The sequence below is a fragment of the Pan troglodytes genome, chromosome 5 (genome assembly GCF_028858775.2).
Source record: "Pan troglodytes isolate AG18354 chromosome 5, NHGRI_mPanTro3-v2.0_pri, whole genome shotgun sequence".
NCBI lineage: Eukaryota > Metazoa > Chordata > Mammalia > Primates > Hominidae > Pan > Pan troglodytes.
In genome coordinates this window covers 88,560,109-88,580,898 of record NC_072403.2, presented here as the reverse complement: position 1 = coordinate 88,580,898, position 20,790 = coordinate 88,560,109, and the positions used below count along the sequence as shown (strand labels likewise).

Sequence of the window (20,790 nt, the reverse complement as noted above, 5' to 3'; positions counted from 1 at the left end):
TGGATATTAGATCTTTGTCAGATGGATAGATTGCAAAATTTTTCTTCCATTCTGTAGGTTGTCTGTTCACTCTGATGATACTTTCTTTTGCTGTGCAGATGCTCTTTAGTTTAATTGGATCCAATTTGTCAATTTTGCTTTTTGCAATTGTTTCTGATGTTTCATCATAAAATTTTTGCCCATGGCTATGTCCTGAATGGTTTTCCCTAGATTTTCTTCTGGGGTTTTTATAGTTTTGGGTTTTACATTTAAGTCTTTAATCCATCTTGAGTTAATATTTGAATAAAGTGTAAGGAAGAAATCCAGTTTCAATTTTGTGCATATGGCTAGCCAGTTTTCCCAGTACCATTTATTAAATAGGGAATTATTTTCCCATTGCTTGTTTTCTCAGGTTTGACAAAGATCAGATGGTTGTAGATGTATGGTCTTATTTCTGAGATCTCTATTCTGTTCCATCGGTCTATGTGTCTGTTTTTGTACCACTACCATGTTGTTTTGGTTACTGTAGACTTGCAATAGAGTTTGAAGTCAGGTAATGTGATGCCTCCAGCCTCACTGTTTTTCCTTAGGATTGTCTTGGCTATTCAAGCTCTTTTTTGGTTCCATATGAATTTTAAAGTAGTTTTTTCTAATTATGTGAAGAATGTAAATGGTGGTTTAATGGGAATAGCATTAAATCTATAAATTGGGCAGTATGACCATTTTCACAATATTAATTCTTCCTATCCATGAGCATGGAATGTTTTTCCATTTGTTTTTGTCTTCTCTTACTTCATTGAGCAGTGGATTGTAGTTCTCCTTGAAGAGGTTCTTCTCTTCCCTTATTAACTGTATTCCCAGGTATTTTATTCTTTTTATAGCAATTGTGAATTATGAAGCTCATTCATAATTTGGCTCTCTGCTTGCCTATTGTTGGTGTCTAGGAATGCTTGTGATTTTTGTGCATTAATTTGTATCCTGAGACTTTGCTGAAGTTCAACAAGCTTTTGGGCTGAGACAATGAGATTTTCTAGACATAAGATCATGTCGCCTGCAAATTTAGACAGTTGGACTTTCTCTTTTCCTATTTGAATACATTTTATTTCTTTTTCTTGTCTGATTGCTCTGGCCAGAACTTCTAATACTATGTGGAATAGGCATGGTGAGAGAGGGCATTCTTGACTTGTGCCAGTTTTCAAGGAGAATGCTTCCAGCTTTTGCCCATTCAGTATGATACTGGTAGTGGGTTTGTCATAAATGGCTTTTATTATTTTGAGATGTTTCATCAATCTAGGTATGTTTCATCAATACCTAGTTCATCATCAATACCTAGTTCATTGAGAGTTTTTAACATAAAGGAATGTTGAATTTTATAAAGGCCTTTTCTATGTCTATTGAGATAATCATGTGGTTTTTGTCTTTAGTTCTGTTTACGTAATGATTTACATTTATTGATTTGCATATGTTGAACCAGCCTTGCATCCTGGGGACAAAGCCGACTTGATGCTGATGGATAATCTGTTTTTTAGTTTTGTTTTGTTTTTGTTTTTGAGACAGAGTTTCACTCTGTCACCCAGGCTGGAGTGCAGTGACATGATCTCGGCTTACTGCCACCTATGCCTCCTGGGTTCAAGCAATTCTCCTGCCTCAGCCTCCTGAGTAGCTGGAATACAGGCAAGTGTCACCACACCTGGCTAATTTTTGTATTTTTAGTAGAGACAGGATTTTGCCATGTTGGCTAGGCTGGTCTCAAACTCCTGACCTCAGGTGATCCACCCCATTCAGCTTCCCAAAGTGCTGGGATTACAGACGTGAGCCACTGCACCCGCCCATGGTGGATAATCTTTATTATTATTATTGTACTTTAAGTTCTGGGGTACATGTGCAGAATGTGCAGTTTTGTTACATAGGCATACATATGCTATTGTGGTTTGCTGCACCCATCAACCCGTCACCTACATTAGGTATTTCGCCTAATGCTATCCCTCCCCAGCCCCCTACCCTTCAGCAGGCCCCGGTTTGTGATGTTCCTCTCCCTGTGTCCATGTGTTCTCATTGTTCAACTCCCACTTACGAGTGAGAACATGTGGTCTTTGGTTTTCTGTCCTTGTGATAGTTTGCTGAGAAAAATGGTTTCCAGCTTCATCCATGTCCCTGCAAAGGACATTAACTCATCCTTTTTTATGACTGCGTAGTATTCCATGGTACATATGTGCCACATTTTCTTTATCCAGTCTATCATTGATGGACATTTGGGTGGTTTCAAGTCTTTGCTATTGTGAGTAGTGCTGCAATAAACATATGTGTGCATGTGTCTTTATAGTAGAATGATTTATGATCCTTTGGGTATATACCCAGTAATGGGATTGCTGGGTCAAATGGTATTTCTAGTTCTAGATCATGAATGCATGATTCAGTTTTTAGTGATGCAATGTCTAACATCAAAGATCAGCCAAGAAACTTTAGATTCTTCTAGATTCTAGAGGAATCGCCACACTGTCTTCTACAATGGTTGAACAAATTTACACTCCCACCAACAGTGTAGAAGCATTCCTATTTCTCCACATCCTCTCCAGCATCTACTGAATTCTGTTTGCCAGTATTTTATTGAGGATTTTTGCATCAGTGTTCATCAGGGATGTTGGCCACAAAAAAAAAAAAAAGAAGTTTTCTTTTTTTGTTGTATCTCTGCCAGGTTTTGGTATCAGGATGATGCTGGCCTCATACAATGAGTTAGGGAGATGTCCGTACTTTTCAATTGTTTGGAATAGTTTCTGAAGAAATGGTACCAGCTCCTCTTTTTACCTATGGTAGAAGTCAGCTATATGTCTGTCTGGTCCTGGGCTTTTTTTGGTTGCTAGGCTATTTATTACTATTATTTCAGAACTTGTTATTGGTCTTTTCAGAGATTCAACTTCTTCCTGGTTTAGTCTTGGGAGGGTGTATTTTGCAGGAATTCATCCATTTCTTCTAGATTTTCTAGTTTATGTGCATAGAGGGTGTTTATAATATTCTCTGATGGTTGTTTGTATTTCTGTAGGGTCAGTGGTGACTTCCCCTTTATCCTTTTTTATTATGTCTAATTGATGCTTCTCTCATTTCTTCTTTATTAGTCTAGCTAGCAGTCTATCTATTTTGTTATTTTCTTCAAAAAAACAGCTCCTGAATTCATTAATTTTTTCAAGGATTATTCACGTCTCTATCTCCTTCAGTTCCATTCTGATCTTGGTTATTTCTTGTCTTCTGCTAGCTTTTGGGTTTGTTTGCTCTTGGTTCATTAGTTCTTTTAGTTGTGATGTTAGGGTGTCGATTTGAGATCTTTCTAGCTTTTTGATGTGGACAATTAGTCCTATAAACTTCCCTAACTGCTTTAGCTAAGTCCCAGAGACTCTGGTACATTGTCCCTTTGTTCTCATTGGTTTCAAATAACTTATTTATTTCTGCCTTAATTTCATTATTTACCCAGTAGTCATTCAGGAGCAGATTGTTCAATTTCCATGTAGTTGTGTGGTTTTGAGTGAGTTTCTTAATCTTTAGTTCTAACTTGATTATGCTGTGGTCTGAGAGATGGTTATGATTCCAGTTTCTTGCATTTGCTGTGGAGTGTTTTACCTCCCATTATGTGATCTATTTTAGAGTAAGTGCCATGTGGTGCCAAGAAGAATGTATACTCTGTTGCTTTGGGGTGGAGAATTTTGTAGATATCTATCAGGTCCACTTCATCCAGAGCTGAGTTCAAGTCCTGAATATCCTTGTTTTCTGTCTTGATGATATGTCTAATATTGACGGTGGAGTGTTAAAGTCCCCCACTATTATTGTGTGGGAGTCTAAGTATCCTTGTAGGGTCTAAGAACTTGTTTTATGAATCTGGGTGCTCCTGTTTTGAGTACATATATATTTAGGACAGTTAGCTTTTCTTGCTGAATTGATCTCGTTACATTATTTAGTGCCCTTGTTTGTCTTTTTTTATCTTTGTTGGTTTAAAGTCTGTTTTTTCAGAAACTGGAATTGCAACCCCTGCTTTTTTCTGCTTTCCATTTGCTTGGTAAAGTTTCCTCCATCCCTTTATTTTGAGTCTATGTGTGTCTTTGCATGTGAGATGGGCCTTTTGAATACAGCACACCGATAGGTCTCTTAGTCATAAATTCTTTCTTAAGGCCAATGTCCAGAGTGGTGATTCCTAGGTTTTCTTCTAAGATTCTTACAGTTTGTAGTCTTACATTTATATCTTTAATGCATCTTGATTTAATTTTTGTATATGGTGAAAGTAAGTGTTCAGTTTCAATCTTCCACATATTATCCCAGAACCATTTATTGAATAGAGAGTCCTTTCCCCCCTTGTTGCAATCTTTACTCTTCCTTGCACATTGTTTTACCCTTCCACTTAGATTATCTTTGGTCACATTCAGATTTTACAAGTCTACTAAAAATGTCTTTATTTTTTCCTCAATTTTGTCATCTACTGAGCAAACCCACACAAAAATATTTCATCTGCAAAATATGCATTTTGGAATTTTTCAAATCAAACAGCAATTATTCTCAATTGAGCAAAGTTTATGTGATGAGTTATACATGTGTGCATGTGTGTATCAAGTAATATCAATTCTTATTCAGTTATTTTCATAAACACATTTATTATTGTCTTATTCAGTTGTTTTTCATGCCCCAAATAACATGTAGTTGTTTTGGTGGCAATATTTGTATTCTGCATAAATGTTTCCCATAATATTCAAATTTTGCTACAGTTCCTGCCAAATGCAAAAGTCCTCATAATCATGTTCATAAAGTTTCTTGGCTAATCTTTGATGTTAGACATTGCATCACTAAAAACTGAATCATGCATTCAAATGCCACATGGCATTATTTTCCTCATTTACATATAGTTTCTTTACTGCACCATGGTAATTATAAATATTTAAAATCAGAATACAATTAGAAATATTTAATTTAACATATATTCCCCTTTCTTCATGTTTATCTGAAATACATGAAAAACCTGTCACTCTTGGGTCCATTTTGTTCTGTCAGCAAAGAGTTTAAAACATAGACAAAATGAAGAATCATTTGAAATAGGATGAAGTAAAAAGATTCTAATCATTTATTTTGCCATTTGAAATGTTTATATAATATTCATTTCCAAAACTTCCTACCATCTGGAAAGTTAGAATTTCTTGCTTGAGATCAATAATTTTCAAAAAGAGAGTAATTTAGTAGTCAAATTACATAATCATATGCTTAGATTTGCAAAATCTAGAGTCAGTTTTAATAATTCTTGAGATTTTTTTTCTGTTTTAGTTTTTGGTGAAATTTATCAGTCATATTTTATGTTTCTAAGATATATATAACTGAAACTAAAACATTTTTTCTTTTTCCCTGGCACTCTATATTTTTCTCCCCAAATTTTTTGTTCGATGCAAATAATTTTTTTAATTTTTAATTTTTTTTCTAATATCTTTCCATGCTCTATGGTTGATCTTGATTATGGCACTTATTATTATTTTATTACATTCTTTTTGGAACTCTTAAACTTTGTATCATTTAAGATATCATGTAGGCAAAGAAAGGAAAAATAGACACCAGGGCTTTCTTGAGGGTGGAGGTTAAGAAGAGGGAGAGGACAAAAAATAAATAAATAAATAAAAACCCGATTTGTTACTAGGCTTAGTTTCTGGATGACAAACTAATCTGTACAACACATCCCCATGACACAAGTTTACCTATGTAATAAAGGTACACATGTACCCCTAAACCTAAAATAAAAGTTAAAAAAAAACACGTAGAAATACATCACTAAATTTTAATAGAGTTAGTATTTGTACTAGTAAAAGTATCATTAAACCCAACAAGCTGCAATAATACAATTAGTGGGCCATTACATATTACTTACTAATTTATACCAATGAAATATCTACCTTGTGGATTACTAACAGTAAAAAACTATTAGTTATTTATAGTGATTCATGAGTGCTATTTACAATATTAACAATCACTAATAGAAAACTAATTTCTATAGTTTTGACTATGTTTTTTTAATAAAAACAATTATTTTTAAATTTTAATTTCTGTGTTTCAGTAGGTTTTTGGGGGAAAAGGTGGTGTTTGGTTACATGGATAAGTTCCTTAGTGGTGATTTCTGAGATTTTAGGGCACTCATCACTCACACAGTGTATGCTATACCAATGTGTAGTCTTTTATCCCATGCCACCCACCACCCTTACCCCCAGGTCCCCTAATTCCAATGTATCATTCTTATGCCTTTGCAACCTCATAGCTTAGCTCTGACATAGAGTGAGAACATGCAATGTTTGGTTTTCAATTCCAGAGTTATTTCTCTTAGAATCATAGTCTCCAAATTCATCCAGATTGTTGTGAGTGCCATTATTTTGTTCCTTTTTATGGCTGAGTAGTATTCCATGGTTGCGGTGTGTGTGTGTGTGTGTGTAACATTTTCTTTATACACTCATTGATTGATGGGCATTTGGGATGGTTCCATGTTTTTGCAATTGCAAATTGTGCTGCTATAAACATGCATGTATCTTTTTTGTATAATGACTTCTTTTCTTCTGGGTAGATACCCAGGAGTAGGATTGCTAGATCAAATGGTAGATCTACTTTTTGTTCTTTAAGAAATCTCCACACTGTTTTCCATAGTGGTTGCACTAGTTTACATTCCCACCAGCAGTGTAAAAGTAGTTTATTCTTGTTTCTCTTGTTCCTTGAGATATGACTTTAGGTTGTCTATTTGAGCTCTTTTAGACTCTTTGATGTAGGCATTCAATGCTATGAACTTTCCTTTTAGCACTGCTTTTGCTGTATCCCAAAGGTTTTGATAGATTCTGTCACTATAATCATTCAGCTCAAATAATTCTTTAATTTCCATCTGATTTCATTGTTGACCCAACGATCATTCAGGAGCAGATTTTTTAATTTCCATGTATTTGCATGATTTTGAATATTCCTATTGGAGTTGATTTCCATTTTTATTCCACTGTGATCTGAGAGAATACCTGATATAATTTAAATTTTCTTAAATGTTTGGAGGCTTGTTTTGTGGCCCATCATATGGTCTATCTTGGAGAATGTTCCATGTGCTGATGAATAGAATGTATATTCTGCAGTTGGATAGAATGTATCTGCAAATATCTGCTAAGTCCATTTGTTCTAGGGTATTTGGTCCATTGTCTCTTTGTTGACTTTCTGTCTTGATGACCTGTCTAGTGCTTTCAGTGGAGTATTGAAGTCCTCTACTACTATTGTATTGCTGTCTATCTCATTTCTTAGGGCTAGGAGCAATTGTTTCATAAATTTGGGAGCTCCAGTGTTAGGTGCATATATATTTAGGATTGTAATATTTTCCTATTGGGCTAGTCCTTTTATTATTATTTAATGTCCCTCTTTGTCTTTCTAACTGTTGTTGCTTTAATGTCTGTTTTTTCTGATATAAGAATAGCTACTCCTACTAGCTTTTGGTGTCCATTTGCATGGAATGTTGTTTTCCACTTCTTTAAGTTTATATGAGTTACTATGTTTTAGGTGAATCTCTTGAAGACAGCAGATACTTGCTTGATAAATTCTTATTCATTCTGCCATCCTATATCTTTTAAGTGGAGGATTTAGGCCATTTACATTCAATATCAGTATTGAGAAGTGAGGTAATATTCTATTCATTGTGCTAGTTGATGCCTGAATACCTTGTTGCTTTTCATTGTGTTTTTGTTTTATAGATATGAAATTTATGCTTTAAGGAGGTTCTTTTTGGTGTATTTTGAGAATTTGTTTAAAGATGTAGAGCCCCTTTAGCAGTTCTTGTAGGGCTGGCTTGGTAGTGGCAAATTCTCTCAGCATTTGTTTGTCTGAAACATACTGTATCTTTCCTTCATTTATGAAGCTTAGTTTCACTGGATACAAAATTGTTGGATGATAATTGCTTTGTTAAAAGAGGCTAAAGATAGGACCCCAATCTCTTCTAACTTGTAGGGTTTCTACTGAGAAATCTGCTTTTAATCTGATAGGTTTTCCTTTATAGGTTACCTGATGCTTTTGCCTCACAGTTCTTAAGATTCAAAGCCAGCAATGACAGGTCTCAGCCAGCTCGCAGGCAGTAATCAAAATAACCTGATTACCTTGAGTCTAGGTGATGATGTTTTTACAATGTGTTTCCTAGGTGTTCTTTGTGCTTCTTGTACTTGGATGTCTAGATCTCTAGCAAGGCCAGGGGAGTTTTCCTCAATTATTCCCTCAAATATGTTTTTCAAACTTTTAGATTTCTTTTCTTCCTTGGGAAGACCATTTCTTACGTTTTGTTGTTTAACATAATCCCAAACTTCTCAGAGGCTTTGTTCATTTTTTAAAATTACTTTTTCTTTGTCTTTTTCAAGTTGGGTTAATTCTAAAGCCCTGTCTTCAAGCTCCAAAGTCCTTTCTTCTACTTGTTGGATTCTATTGCTCAAACTTTCCAGTATATTTTGCATTTATCTAAGTGTGTCCTTCATTTCCAGAAGCTGTGATTGTTTTCTATTTATGCTATCTATTTGTCTGGAATTTTTTCCATCTATATTCTATATCACTTGTTTTAATTTATTTAAGTTGGTATTTACCTTTCTCTGGTGCCTCCTTGAGTAGCTTAATGATTGACTTTCCAAATTCTTTTTCTGGCAATTCAGAGATTTCTTCTTGGTTTGGATCCATTGCTTGTGAGCTAGTGTGATGTTTTGGGGGTGTTAAGGAAACTTGTTTTGTCATATTACCAGAATTGGTTTTCTGGTTCCTTCTCATTTGGGTAGACTATGTCAGAGGAAACATCTGGGGCTCAAGGACAGTTGCTCAGATTCTTTGGTCCCACAGAGTGCTCCCCTGATGTGGTGTTCTCCCCTTTCCCCTGTGGATGAGGTTTCCTGAGAGCCAAACTGCAGTGACTGTTACTTGTCTTCTGGGTCTAGCCACCCAGCAGAGCTACCAGGCTCTGGGCTAGTACCGAGGAGTGCCTGCAATGAGTCCTGTGATGCAATCTCTCTTCAGGTCTCTCAGCCATGCATACAAGTACCTGCTCTAGTGAAGGCAGCAGGGAAGTGCAGTTGACCCTGTGAGGGTCCTTGGTTGTGTTTTTGTTTAGTGCATTGGCTTTCTGTTGCTTGGCCTACAGCCCAGAGGTGGTGCTTTCAAGAGAGTATCAGCTGTGGTCATATAAGGTAGGATACAATCTTGTCCTAGGGTGGCCTGAATAAGTATTCAGGTTGCTCAGGCAGTGGGCGGGGCCATAGAGCTCCCAAGAGATCATGTCATTTGTCTTTGGCCACCAGGGCAGGCAAGGAAGGCCATCAGGTGGGGGCAGGGTGTCTGAGCTCAGACTCTCCTTGGGCAGGGTTTGCTGCTGCTGTGGAGGACTGGGTGTGGTTCTCAGGCTGATGGAGGTATGTTCCCAGGGGGGATTATGACTGCCTCTGCTGCATCATACAAGTTGCCAGGGAAGTGAGGGAAAGCCAGCAATGACAGGTCTCACCCAGCTCGCAGGCAGCCCAAAAGTCTCACTCCCACTATGTCTCCCCTCAACAACACCGAGTTTGTTTCCAGGCAGCTGGTGAGCAGAGCTGACACCTTTCCTCAGGCTATAAGCCTCCCCACTGAGAATGCAAGGAGGGCTTTCAGGTTTCATGCCTCCCCACCTGCCACGGTTTCCTCCCCAAGGACCCCTGCAAGAAAAAGTCAGGAATGGATTCCTGGAACAAAGAATGTCCACAGGGCTCTTGATGCTGCTGCCTCTACCCCTATATTTTATATAGGTAAGGTCAAATCCTTCCCTCGTGATCTGGACCTTCAGGTTCCCCGGTGAGGATGTGTGTTCAGGGATGGACATTCCCCCTCTCACACTTTGAGTACCCACAGTTTTTCAGCCATCTCACAGAGCCTGTCACAGCAAGCCACTTCCTTCTAAGGGTCTGTGGATTATCGTAGCTTTCCTGGTATGTCCCTGCAGCAAAAGTTTATGATGTGAGTCTTCTAATGCTGCTCTGTCTGTCTGAGTGGGAGCTGCATGTTAGTCCTGCTTCCTATATGCCATTTTTCCTGACTGTCCATGTCAATACCATCTCCAAAGAGAGTTTTGGGCAAACATTTTAATTTTTCAGTAGTTTCATACTTTATATTTTAAAATGCTACTTAAATTTAGTATTCTAAATATGCATAATTTTAGTAATTTGATAAATATTTATTCATCTAACAAATGTTTACTGGACACATACTATGTGCCAGGGCACTGTTCCAGGTGATACATTCTAGGTATTCTAGGTGATGACACTAAGGCCGTAAGTTTCAATATGATTTTACTTAATATAAAATAATATGGCTTATAAAATCAGAACATCAAAATTAGATAATTTGAATTTCATCACTTTGGACTTTTTCTACTAATATTTATATTTCTGTAAAAATTACAAGTCCTGGAGAGCAAGATCATTGTCTGTCAACCTTTGAATATTTCACACCCTGGCTGGCATGATACCAGAAAACTAGGTGAATAGCTCACCCATCCTGTCTCCATTTGCTGGGCCTCTGAACTACTTCCAGATTCTTCCTCCTGTGAAATGTGTGACTATGAACATTCTGGCACAGTTTCCTATTGTACATTTCCTATTGAATACATGCCTATAGATTCTTTTGTGTCATACAGTTTGTGATTATTAAACTTTAAAGGATAATACCAAACCATTTGCAAAATTTGTTGCACCATTTAAACCTCCCACCAACAAGGTATAAGACAGCTGGTGAACACACATCTCTTGATATTGCCAAGAATATCTCTTGATATTGCCTTTAACATTGCCAATAAAATAAGTGTAAAAATTAATATCGATACTGTCTTGTTTTGCATTTCCTTGATCACTAAGGATATTGAACACCTCTTCATATATTTATTGGCTGCATGTATTTCCTCTTCAGTAAAATGTTTTTGCATATATTTTGCTTATTTTTTTATTGAGTTGTTTGTGCTTTGTTTATTGGTTGGTAGAAGTTCTTTGCTATTCTTGATACTAATATGTTGCTGGTCATATGTAACAAGAATATCCTCTTCTAATTTATATAATCTTGTCACTTATAAAAATTATGTCCTGACGAACAAATATTCTTACTTTTAACATTGTAATATTTATCAATATTTTCTTTATGTGTTTTTTTTGGATTTTAAGAAAATATTTCCTACCCAAGATTTTAAAAATATCTACCTTTATTTTTAATCATTGTTTTTGAAATTTAAGTATTTAATCCATCTAGAATTTACTTTTGTGTGTGGTTTGAGGTAGGAGTTCAATGTAACCTTTTAAAATATAGACAGCCAATTTTCTAGTCCATGTATTGATCAGTTCTACTTTCACCTATGATCTAGAATGCTACTTCTGTCATATATCAATATTCATAAAGGCATAGGTGTATTCCACTTACCTAATTCTACTGCATTGGTTACAAATTTTTTTTAATTTATGGATTAGTACCACAGTATTTTAATCAAAAATTTTATAAATCCTGAAACTTGGTAGGATACTTTCTTGCTCCTTGTAGTTATTTAGAAATATCCTGGCTATTCTAGTCTGTTTACTTATTCTACCACAGAAATTTTAGAATCATCTAATAAAGTTTCTTGTAAGGCCCTGTAATTAGATTTGCGTTAATTTTTCTCACAACCTTTAATTGGGATTTTATTGAGTCTATAGATCAATTGGGAAAATTGATAACTTTATAGTATGAATCCTTCTTATTTATAACCATGACATAAATTCTTACTTATTTAGGCATCCTTACTATCAAACAACAGAATTTTATACTTTTCGGTCAGCTTTACTTATAGATACTTGATATTATTTATTAATACTATAAATAATGTCACAGACAAAACATGTTTCTTATTGTTTGCTTTTGGTATTTAGAAATTCAACAGGCTTTGTATTAGGTTGAACCATAACATATACCATTTTTATATGTCTAAAGGATCACATAATAGCAAATTTAATATGATTTTCTCTAATACATGAATCTTACAGTTACTTGGATAAATATCCTTATCATGTCTAATAATTTGTTCTAGTTTTTTAAGATATTCTATATAACTGAATATGGCATGTATAGCAATATAGTATTCTTCCTCAACCATCTATTGTAAAAATTTGTCATGTTTTCCTAGAACTTCCACTATAAAATAGAACGGAAGTGGTGATTATGTGACTTTTTTGCGTATTTCCATATTTCCAACTCTTTTGTTTTTTCCCAATTAGTATAAAAAGTGTAACTTAAAAAATAGAATCAATTTTTCAGGAAAGCAAAGTTATCGTCTAACACTAATTTTCTAATAAGGATTTTTGTGAATTATGGTTAATTTTTTAATCAAATGTTTTTTCTGCATCAACTGAGTCGATCATATGATTTTTCTGTTTTATATGTTAACATGAATTACATTTATGTATTTTGTAAAACAAAACTGTTCCTTTACACGTAAAATATACCTAACATAATTGGAGTGTATCTTTTTTTCATACACATTGAATAATGTTAATATCTTCTTTGTGGATTTTGTTATATATGTATGATTAAAATGTATATGTAATTTTTTTCTCCTAATAATTTTGATTTTGGTAAATGAATTGGAGAATGGGGCAAATAACTTTTCTGTTTTTCTGTTGTTTAGAAAATTTGATAAAAAATTGGGATGAAGTGCTGATTGAACAAGTATAGTTCAGATGCCTGGGAGCAGTTAAGAATAAAGAAAAATGATGGGAAGCTTCCTGTGGCTGTCAAAGCTCTGCAAGATTAAAAGGAGGTACAGAAATGGAAGCTGCTCTCTTAGGAGCAAGAGAAGTGGAGGGTTCTTCTAATGTCCCTGCTTTCAGTGTGCTTCTGAGGGCTAGTTTCTGTTTCATTTTACCTGGAGCACTGGTGGAACTTTCACAGTTTGGCAGGGGTTTGGGGGTGGGGGGCGGTAGTGGCAGCTAAAAGCAAAGAAAAAGGGGCAGGGTACCTGATATGCCTAGCATGGCTCAGAATGATTGGGAGAGGCACAGAACACAAGCCTTCTCCACAAGAAAGGAAGGGAGAGGAGTGGAACATGCCTCCAATGTCTTGGCTCGTGGTACATATAACTCCAGAGATAATACATCCATAGAGAAGGTTTGAGAGGATCCCAGAATCTCTAGATGGGCAGACTGAGGAAAATATTTTCTTGCCAAAGTCAGTCTGTAAAGATTGGGAGAGGTGGCTGTTTCTTTACATGACCAGACACCAATGCAAACTACAATAAACATGAAGAATCAGGAAAACAACAGAATTAAAAGAACAAATAATAAAACTAAATATTTAATAACTGACCCTAAAGAAATGCCAATTTATGAATTGTCTGACAAATAACTCAAAATAATCACCTTAAAGAAGCTTAGTGAGTTACAAAGAATACAGAGAGAGAACTAAACAAAATCAGGAAAATAATACAAGATCTCATGTTAAACATTCTTACCACAAAAAAAAAGAAAGAAAATTGGTATGGTTTCTTTCTTATTTGATATAACTTGTAAAATCATCATGGCCTGGTATTTTATTTGAGGAATAATATTTTTAACAAGTGCTTCCATTGCTTTGACAGACATAGAACTATTGATGTTTTTATTTCATCATGAGTCAATTCTCATAATTGCAGTTTTCTAGACATTAATATATTTTTAAAATTTTCAAAATTATTGCTATATTTTTATAGTATTTGTCTTATCATTGTAATCACTATTGTGTGTATGCCTTCCTTTTATTCACAATACTTATCTGTATCTTCTTTAATTCTTGTTTTAATCAATCACAACACAGGTTTGTCTTTTCTATTAGTGTTTTTATGAAACATCAACTTTGTTTGCTTTGTCGTACATCTCTTTTGCATCCTTTATTTCTTTTTTACTGATTTTCACTCTTTTTGTCATTTTCCTCTTTAATTCTTAGACTTTTTCTATGTATTCTCCGTGATTTTTACTGCCTCTGTTAAATAAGGCTGAAGATATATTGCTTACATGAAAAAAGACTTCTGTGGTCTTCCACCTGTCTTTGGAATCATGGAGAATTTCCCAGTTTCTAGTCCATAAGTCCATTGAATAGTAACATATATTAATCTTAGTCTTTGATTTTTCCTTATAATTTTTTGTGTATTTCTTCTTGTTTTTATGCAAATTAATTTGTGCTAGTAAAGTGTTTGAAACTGTAAAAGTATTAAATGAATATTTGTTAAATGAGTGACCTAATAAGATATAGTTAAGTCATATGCATATTAATTAATCCACTGTTAATAAAAAGCAATTAGTTTTTTCATAGGAGAAACTTGTATTTCCCTAATCTACTCAGTATGTTTGCATTTTAGCTCTTTATTGGTTAGCATCTACTTCTCTTCCAAATTGCATTCAAGCTTGTTTACCAGAACTAGAGCAAATGCTGTTTATTTAACGTGTAAACTCAAAATATATATTCTTGAACTCCAAATTGCACAGGAGAATTTTAAAAAGAAACAGAAACTAAATTAAAGCTGTGCATATGAAGCTAAAATGGTAATATGAATACAAATTCTGGTTTTAATTAGTGATACTGTTGTGGGTGAATAGTATTTTTTTAAGTCATTTGTAATATAGAGGATGAGACTAACAGGTATCTCTTTCAGTTAACTTTTCAGCTTAATAAAGTACCCCTTTACTAAATTATGTAGACTACTACAGACATTTTCCATGCAAAGGGAAGTAAACCACTTAGCTATTTAACCAGAAACTTATTTTTCTAGTTTACTTGTAGATAATGTTTTCTAAAAGAAAAATAAAATTTTACTGTCAGGTAGCATGGAAGACTCATATTTTACTCTACCTTTTTGTTGTTTTTGTTGGTCATTATCAACCAAGCTAGCTATGCAAGGTAGTTCCACAGTGGCACTAACAGAATCCATAAAACCAGCATCAGCTTTCCAGCCATATTTCATACACAGTATTTATTTAATTTCAAAATAAATATATAATTTCATAAGTGCAATATTGGATACATAAACCTATTAGAGACCAGGAATCTCAAATAATGTGGATGGACTTAAGGTAGGCAAAGCAGAATATCAGTCCTTCCCAAAATGTTAAAACTAGATGCTAACAACCTAACTGGTTCCCAGGCCTTAGGGTAACACTTTCGGAAAATTATTTTGGACACCAGACAAATCGATATAAGAGTCCTATTAAGAGCAGCTGGAAAGAATAACAGTTATCATTGCAGCTACAGGATAGCCGATTACTTGCTCACAGCTGATTAGAATGACATTTCTATGTGATTGTTTTAGGGCCTCTCTTTTATTTCATTTTCCCAAAATTGGCAAATTGTAAGATTACTGAGATAGAAAAAATCACTGACGAGTAGGGGACAGAGAATGTTCACAAGCAAAAATAGGCATATCATTAATTGATAGTGAATTTAGTGACAACAATCATATCTATTTTTTTACTACTTTCAGACATAACATTCATTACTATACAATGAGTAATAGGGTCAAGTCCTTTACAGAGAATATCCCATTTAATGCTCAAAAACCCTTTGAGATATATACAATTAGCTCTTGCTATTCAAAAATTTCACTATTCATTCACTAAAATGACTTGAAAATTTTTTTGACCAAAACTTCACTATCAAAGTCCAAAGGTCCCTAAGCAAAATTGCATGTGCATATTGGCAAAGACATCTAAATTGGGCGTTCCTCCTTGTAAGAAAACATCAATCATATTGCGGTTTTATCTCTGCTGTTCTCCTGATAAGATTACGATGTATATTAAAGTTGTTTAAACTTTTTACATATTATTACTATTATGTTCTCCACACTTTACTTTGAAATTTATACTATAACAGATTCCTGTTTGCTATGTCAGATGCCTGAGGGCACTATTAACAAGTTTCAATTTAGACACTTTTCTATATTTATCATATTATTTTATTTTTTATTTGCATTGGAGTACTTGCCCTTTGCAGTGTGAAAGGAACTCACAATAATATTGTATACTGCACACAAACATACCAGTAAAGTAACTTCACTTTATTACTTGTTAAATAATTAGGTATGTTGTATTCTGACTGTTTTATGCTATCCAGAAATCATTTGTGGATTATGACTTTGATATTTTTAAATGTTTTAATAACACTTGGTTGGCATTTTGGGATGTGCTTAGAACTTATTATGATTTTTTTCCATTAAAAATAATGAAATATAGGCTCCTGCTATCTGGAAATTTGTTATCACTCTTTTTAGGAATGAAAAAGTTTTGGCTAATAAGAGATGTCTATACTTTCATTATCAAAAATATACAGATGAAGAAGCAGATCTCCATGTAAGTTATTATTGATTTAAAAAACATTTATTATGCACATTCTATGTGTCAGACACCGACAATAAAGTAGTGAATAAATAAAGGTATCTACCCTCATTTAACTATCATTCTAGAGAATCCTGGAAAATTAAAAAAAAAAAAACAACAACTGGCAAAAATGAGTAAATTAGACAGGAGATTAAGAAATGATTAGTACTATGGAGAAAAATAAAGCAGAGAATGGAGATGGGGGTGAATGGGTCAAAACAGAGGTAAGGGTTTTATTATCACAAGAGTTTTTATGGTTAAATAACTCTGAGCAAGTGATATATCAAAAGTCGATTATTTTTCTCTGATTCTTGCCAGTTCTGGAAGTACTCACTGCAGAGACAAATGGAAATGAGTCCACTCTAGGAAGAAGAATAACTGGAAGCTTGAGCTGTGTAAATGTGACTTGGAAATGTGACTTCAGGAGAAAGAACCAGGTTTGACACAGTGGGCTAATCTTAAACAGGGACAGTAATTGGAGCAGAATGGCCACAAATGAGCCGAATAAATCAGCCATTGACAAATAGGGACACATATAAGTATTTAGTAAGTAATATGATAAACCCACACCAGCATAGACTGGATAGTTCCTGAATTAGGCTGCTACATTTGAGAGCTATAACATGCTAAAAGAATAAATCTCCTAAATTAAGAAGGCACTATTAATTTTAACAATTATTACTATTATTTCTCCAATGACAAGTATTTCTCTTCACATTTTGCCATTTGACACAGGCTTTCAACATTATTTAAAATAAAATGATAATGTATAGTCACATTACAGCTCTTGCAGAAGCTTCCTAGAACAGCAGTTCCTATAGGGAATCTTCCAGTGACAGCTAGATACCATGTCTTGACTTTTGAACTGAACTGGTGGTTTTCTTTGACTCCTTTTGGCATGGTTGGCATACCTTGCCAATTAGGATCAGAGCTACAGGTGGAAAGGCCATGTGACAATAATCACTATATGAAGGTTAAATTAAAAATATCCTCCCTGTATATTACAGACCTTGCCTTCTAAATTTGTGTTAGGTTTTTCTCTTCTCAATTTAATTTAGAATTGACAAATTCTGTTGAGCTCTTCTAACCAATTTTGTCTATCTTTTTCCTCATTTCTCTTTTCTTGAAAGTTTGTGCATACTTTGTCTTATTGAAAACACTTAGATCTAACAAGGAATCATACTTATAGATGTATGTGAGTAGAAAAACATTATAGGACATGTTGAATCACTGACAAACCAGCTCCTGCTATTTATTTCCACATCATCATATTGTTTTCTTCTCTATATCTGACCCACTTTCAGCGATAACAGATTAATTTACCATATTGACCTTGAAATATTAAATGTAGTCAGCCACCTGAAGATAAGCTTGTATTATAATCAGAGAATAAGTGATGTTTATTAATAATTACTGTAGAAGAAAAAGTGTGAATTAGTAGACTCAGTGTTAGCAGTCATAAATCCAAATTCCAACTCCTACTTTTTAGCTGTGAGACAAAGTCTAAGTCACTTAACATCTAGCCTACTCTCCTTCTCAGTAAAAATGTGTATACACCATCTTCTACTGCCTTGGCTTACAAGGTTATTATAAAGCTTCAATAAAAAGGTAGTTGCAACATGGTATTATGAAATACCAATTTTTGTAGGACAAAAATGGTCAAATATTGGGAATTTCATAGGGTTCAATCTAATAAACACTCAATTAGTACCTTTATTTTTAGAAAAGCTTTATAGAGCTTTTTTGAAACATAAAATAACCTTTAATGAGTAAGATTCAATAGTTAAAGAGCAATTAGCAGCATGTACAAATATAAAATGAGGCCAAATTTGGTCACTGACAGGAAATGCATATTTGGGCTAATGTCACACATTTCTGAAGTCAAGTATATCAGCTACTGGATAATGCTGAATAATAAGTTAGGGCAAATTAATAAATGATTATAACTAAAATTATAAATAAAATATAGTTTTATGAATAAATGTAGTGACAGGTAGTAAAATAGTCATGAATGTAAGTCAGCACTAAATAACACTATTAGCTTTTTGAATGGTATTAGTAATGGTGACATTGCAACTTTTCACTACATTTTCTTTTATGTTCAAAGGATGCACATCTCCCCTTTTATGTCCTAGACAGATTCTAAGACTATCTTTTCCTTGGTCATCCAGAAAAGGTTTATTCTGCCAGTGATAGTCACAGGATCTTAACAGATTTAATCAGATAATAATAAGCCAGGAACACTATGATTTCTAATTTCAATTTAAACTTGAATTTGATAAAATACACTGTTTCTGTTACCTATGGCTACGTAACAAATTACCCCAAAATTTAATGGTTTACAAGCACAATTTGTTATTATCTCTCAGGATTCTACAGGTTGATTAGGTTAACCTGGGTGTTCTCTTTGGGGGGGTCTCTCAAGCAGTTTTATCCTATAGAGGCTGGGACTGAAGTCATCAGAAGCCTCAATTGGGATGGTCATCCAAGATAACTTCTTCACTCACACACCTACACTTCCACGTAGCCTCTCTCTCCAGCCTGGAATTTTTACATGACAGCTCAGAGCTCCGAGATAGGAGGCAGAAACTGCTAGTCCTCTTAACAAGGAGGTCTGGAACTGCAGCAGCTTTACTTCTGCTGTATTCTCTTGATCAAAACAGGCAAAAGTCAGTCCTGGTTCAAGGGGGTGGAGAAACATATTCCACCCCTCATGGGAGGGGAAGTTATGGATAGTAACCATCTTTGGAAACAAGGTGCCACAAAAATATTAGCAAATAAGAGCTGAAAACTTATACATCAGGGTCCAGAAAACAAAAACTGCCATATTGTCATCTTTTACATCTCTTATTCAGTCCTAACTCTGCTACTTATTGGTTGAGAAATTTTGAGCAATTTACTTAATCTCCCTAGCCTTAGTTTTCTCATCCATAAAATGGAGCTGATTATCACTAACATATATGCTTGTGAGAATTCAAAGCATAATGTTCTCAAAGTTTAAGTCTCAAATACAATGGGACTTATAAAATTAGATAGTTTCTTTTTTTTATGTACAGGCCTGTTTTGACCTCTTCACCTTTATATGTTTCTGATTGCTTTTTACTCTTTCTTATTGGCATGAATGGGACTTCAGTTGTATTTTGGATTTAAATTACATTATATCTATAAAAATAATCCATAAAAAGTACCTATTTTAGAGAAATAGGAAATTTCTCTAAATAGAAATAGAACAATAGGAAAATTGTTCCCATGATGCATTATTCATTCATTCACTCACTCATTTCAAAATATTATGCTTAGAAGAGTTGTCAGAATATATGCTATGCCCAAGGATAGTACAACTGACTATGACATCTTCTCATGTAATGTTCACATACTAGTTAGGAAAAATAGTACTATGAACTGATTAGTTGGCTAAGGTGTTACAAATGCTGTACCAAAAACAAACAAACAAAAAAACATGAATAAGGCAATGGAAAATGTTAAGGAATTAAACCTAGATTCAGAAAAAGAGGCAGCATATAAAAAAAATAGGATAATTTTAGAAAATTCTATTAAATCTATTTCTCAGAGTAAAATGGGATAAGACAAAAAGAAAATATGTCATCAAGTCCTCAATAAATTAGGAAATATGCAAAATGGGCTAGAGGTAAGATTTTCTGATCAATAGCAGTTATTTTCCTGTTGTCACCTCCTACCACTCTCAAACTCCTAACCCAACCTGAGGCAGCAGTGCCCCAAATTCCACCGCACGCCCAAGTCACATTTAATGGATAAGACAATGTTCAGCATCTTCATTTCTACTCATTAAAATTAGCTGATTTCGCAAGAAGCAGATGCTACCCTTGGGGAAGAGAACTGGGAGCCTCCGTAGGAATCCATTGCGGGATAGTTTCTTTTTTAAAAAATGCAGGCCTGTTTTGATCTCTTTGCCTCTATGTATTTCTGGTTGTTTTTCACTCTTATCGTCATGGGGTACTGAAAGTACTGCTCATTCTATTCCTCCCTGTAAGTTCAATTCAGAAATGATTAGGACTGTGTTTTGGGAAAACTTAGCCTCTCAGTTCCTTTGTTCAGAGCTGTGATAAGGAACAAGATAGATATTGATAAAGACAGGAAAGAAATCACAGATCCCTGTATCCTCTGCTTTGCTACTGTCAGTGATTTTTCATCAGCATCATTTAAACGTGTAAGTTTCTTCCCTATTTTAATATTTTAAATAGTTCATCCTACTCCAGGCTTCTCATCCACATTCACAGCCAAAATTGTTGAAATCATTCCTAATCCTCACTTCCTCACTTGTCATTCACTATTCCACCCTTAGAATTCCCATGATGTTGTTCATTCCCACAATGTCACTGAAGCTGCTTCTTGAAAAGGTTGCCAATCACTATATGTTCTAAACACAAAATATATTTTAGCT

At 34.5% G+C, this 20,790-nt stretch overlaps 1 protein-coding gene across 2 annotated transcripts in view; it reads left to right on the top strand.

The window, feature by feature from the left end:
* Positions 1-9,477: 9,477 nt before the first annotated feature.
* The window catches only part of LOC107975205 (uncharacterized), a 72,323-nt gene continuing 61,010 nt past the window's right edge, over positions 9,478-20,790 (top strand). Inside the window, exons 1-2 of one of the 2 annotated variants that reach the window (XM_054686064.1) lie at positions 9,478-9,758; positions 16,686-16,804. In XM_054686064.1, coding sequence (XP_054542039.1) covers positions 9,515-9,758; positions 16,686-16,804 — 363 coding nt within the window. In that variant the 5' untranslated portion in view covers positions 9,478-9,514. Of the gene's footprint in view, positions 9,759-16,685; positions 16,805-20,790 lie in introns of those variants that run through there. The other variant, XR_001718535.4, reaches the window with a different exon arrangement.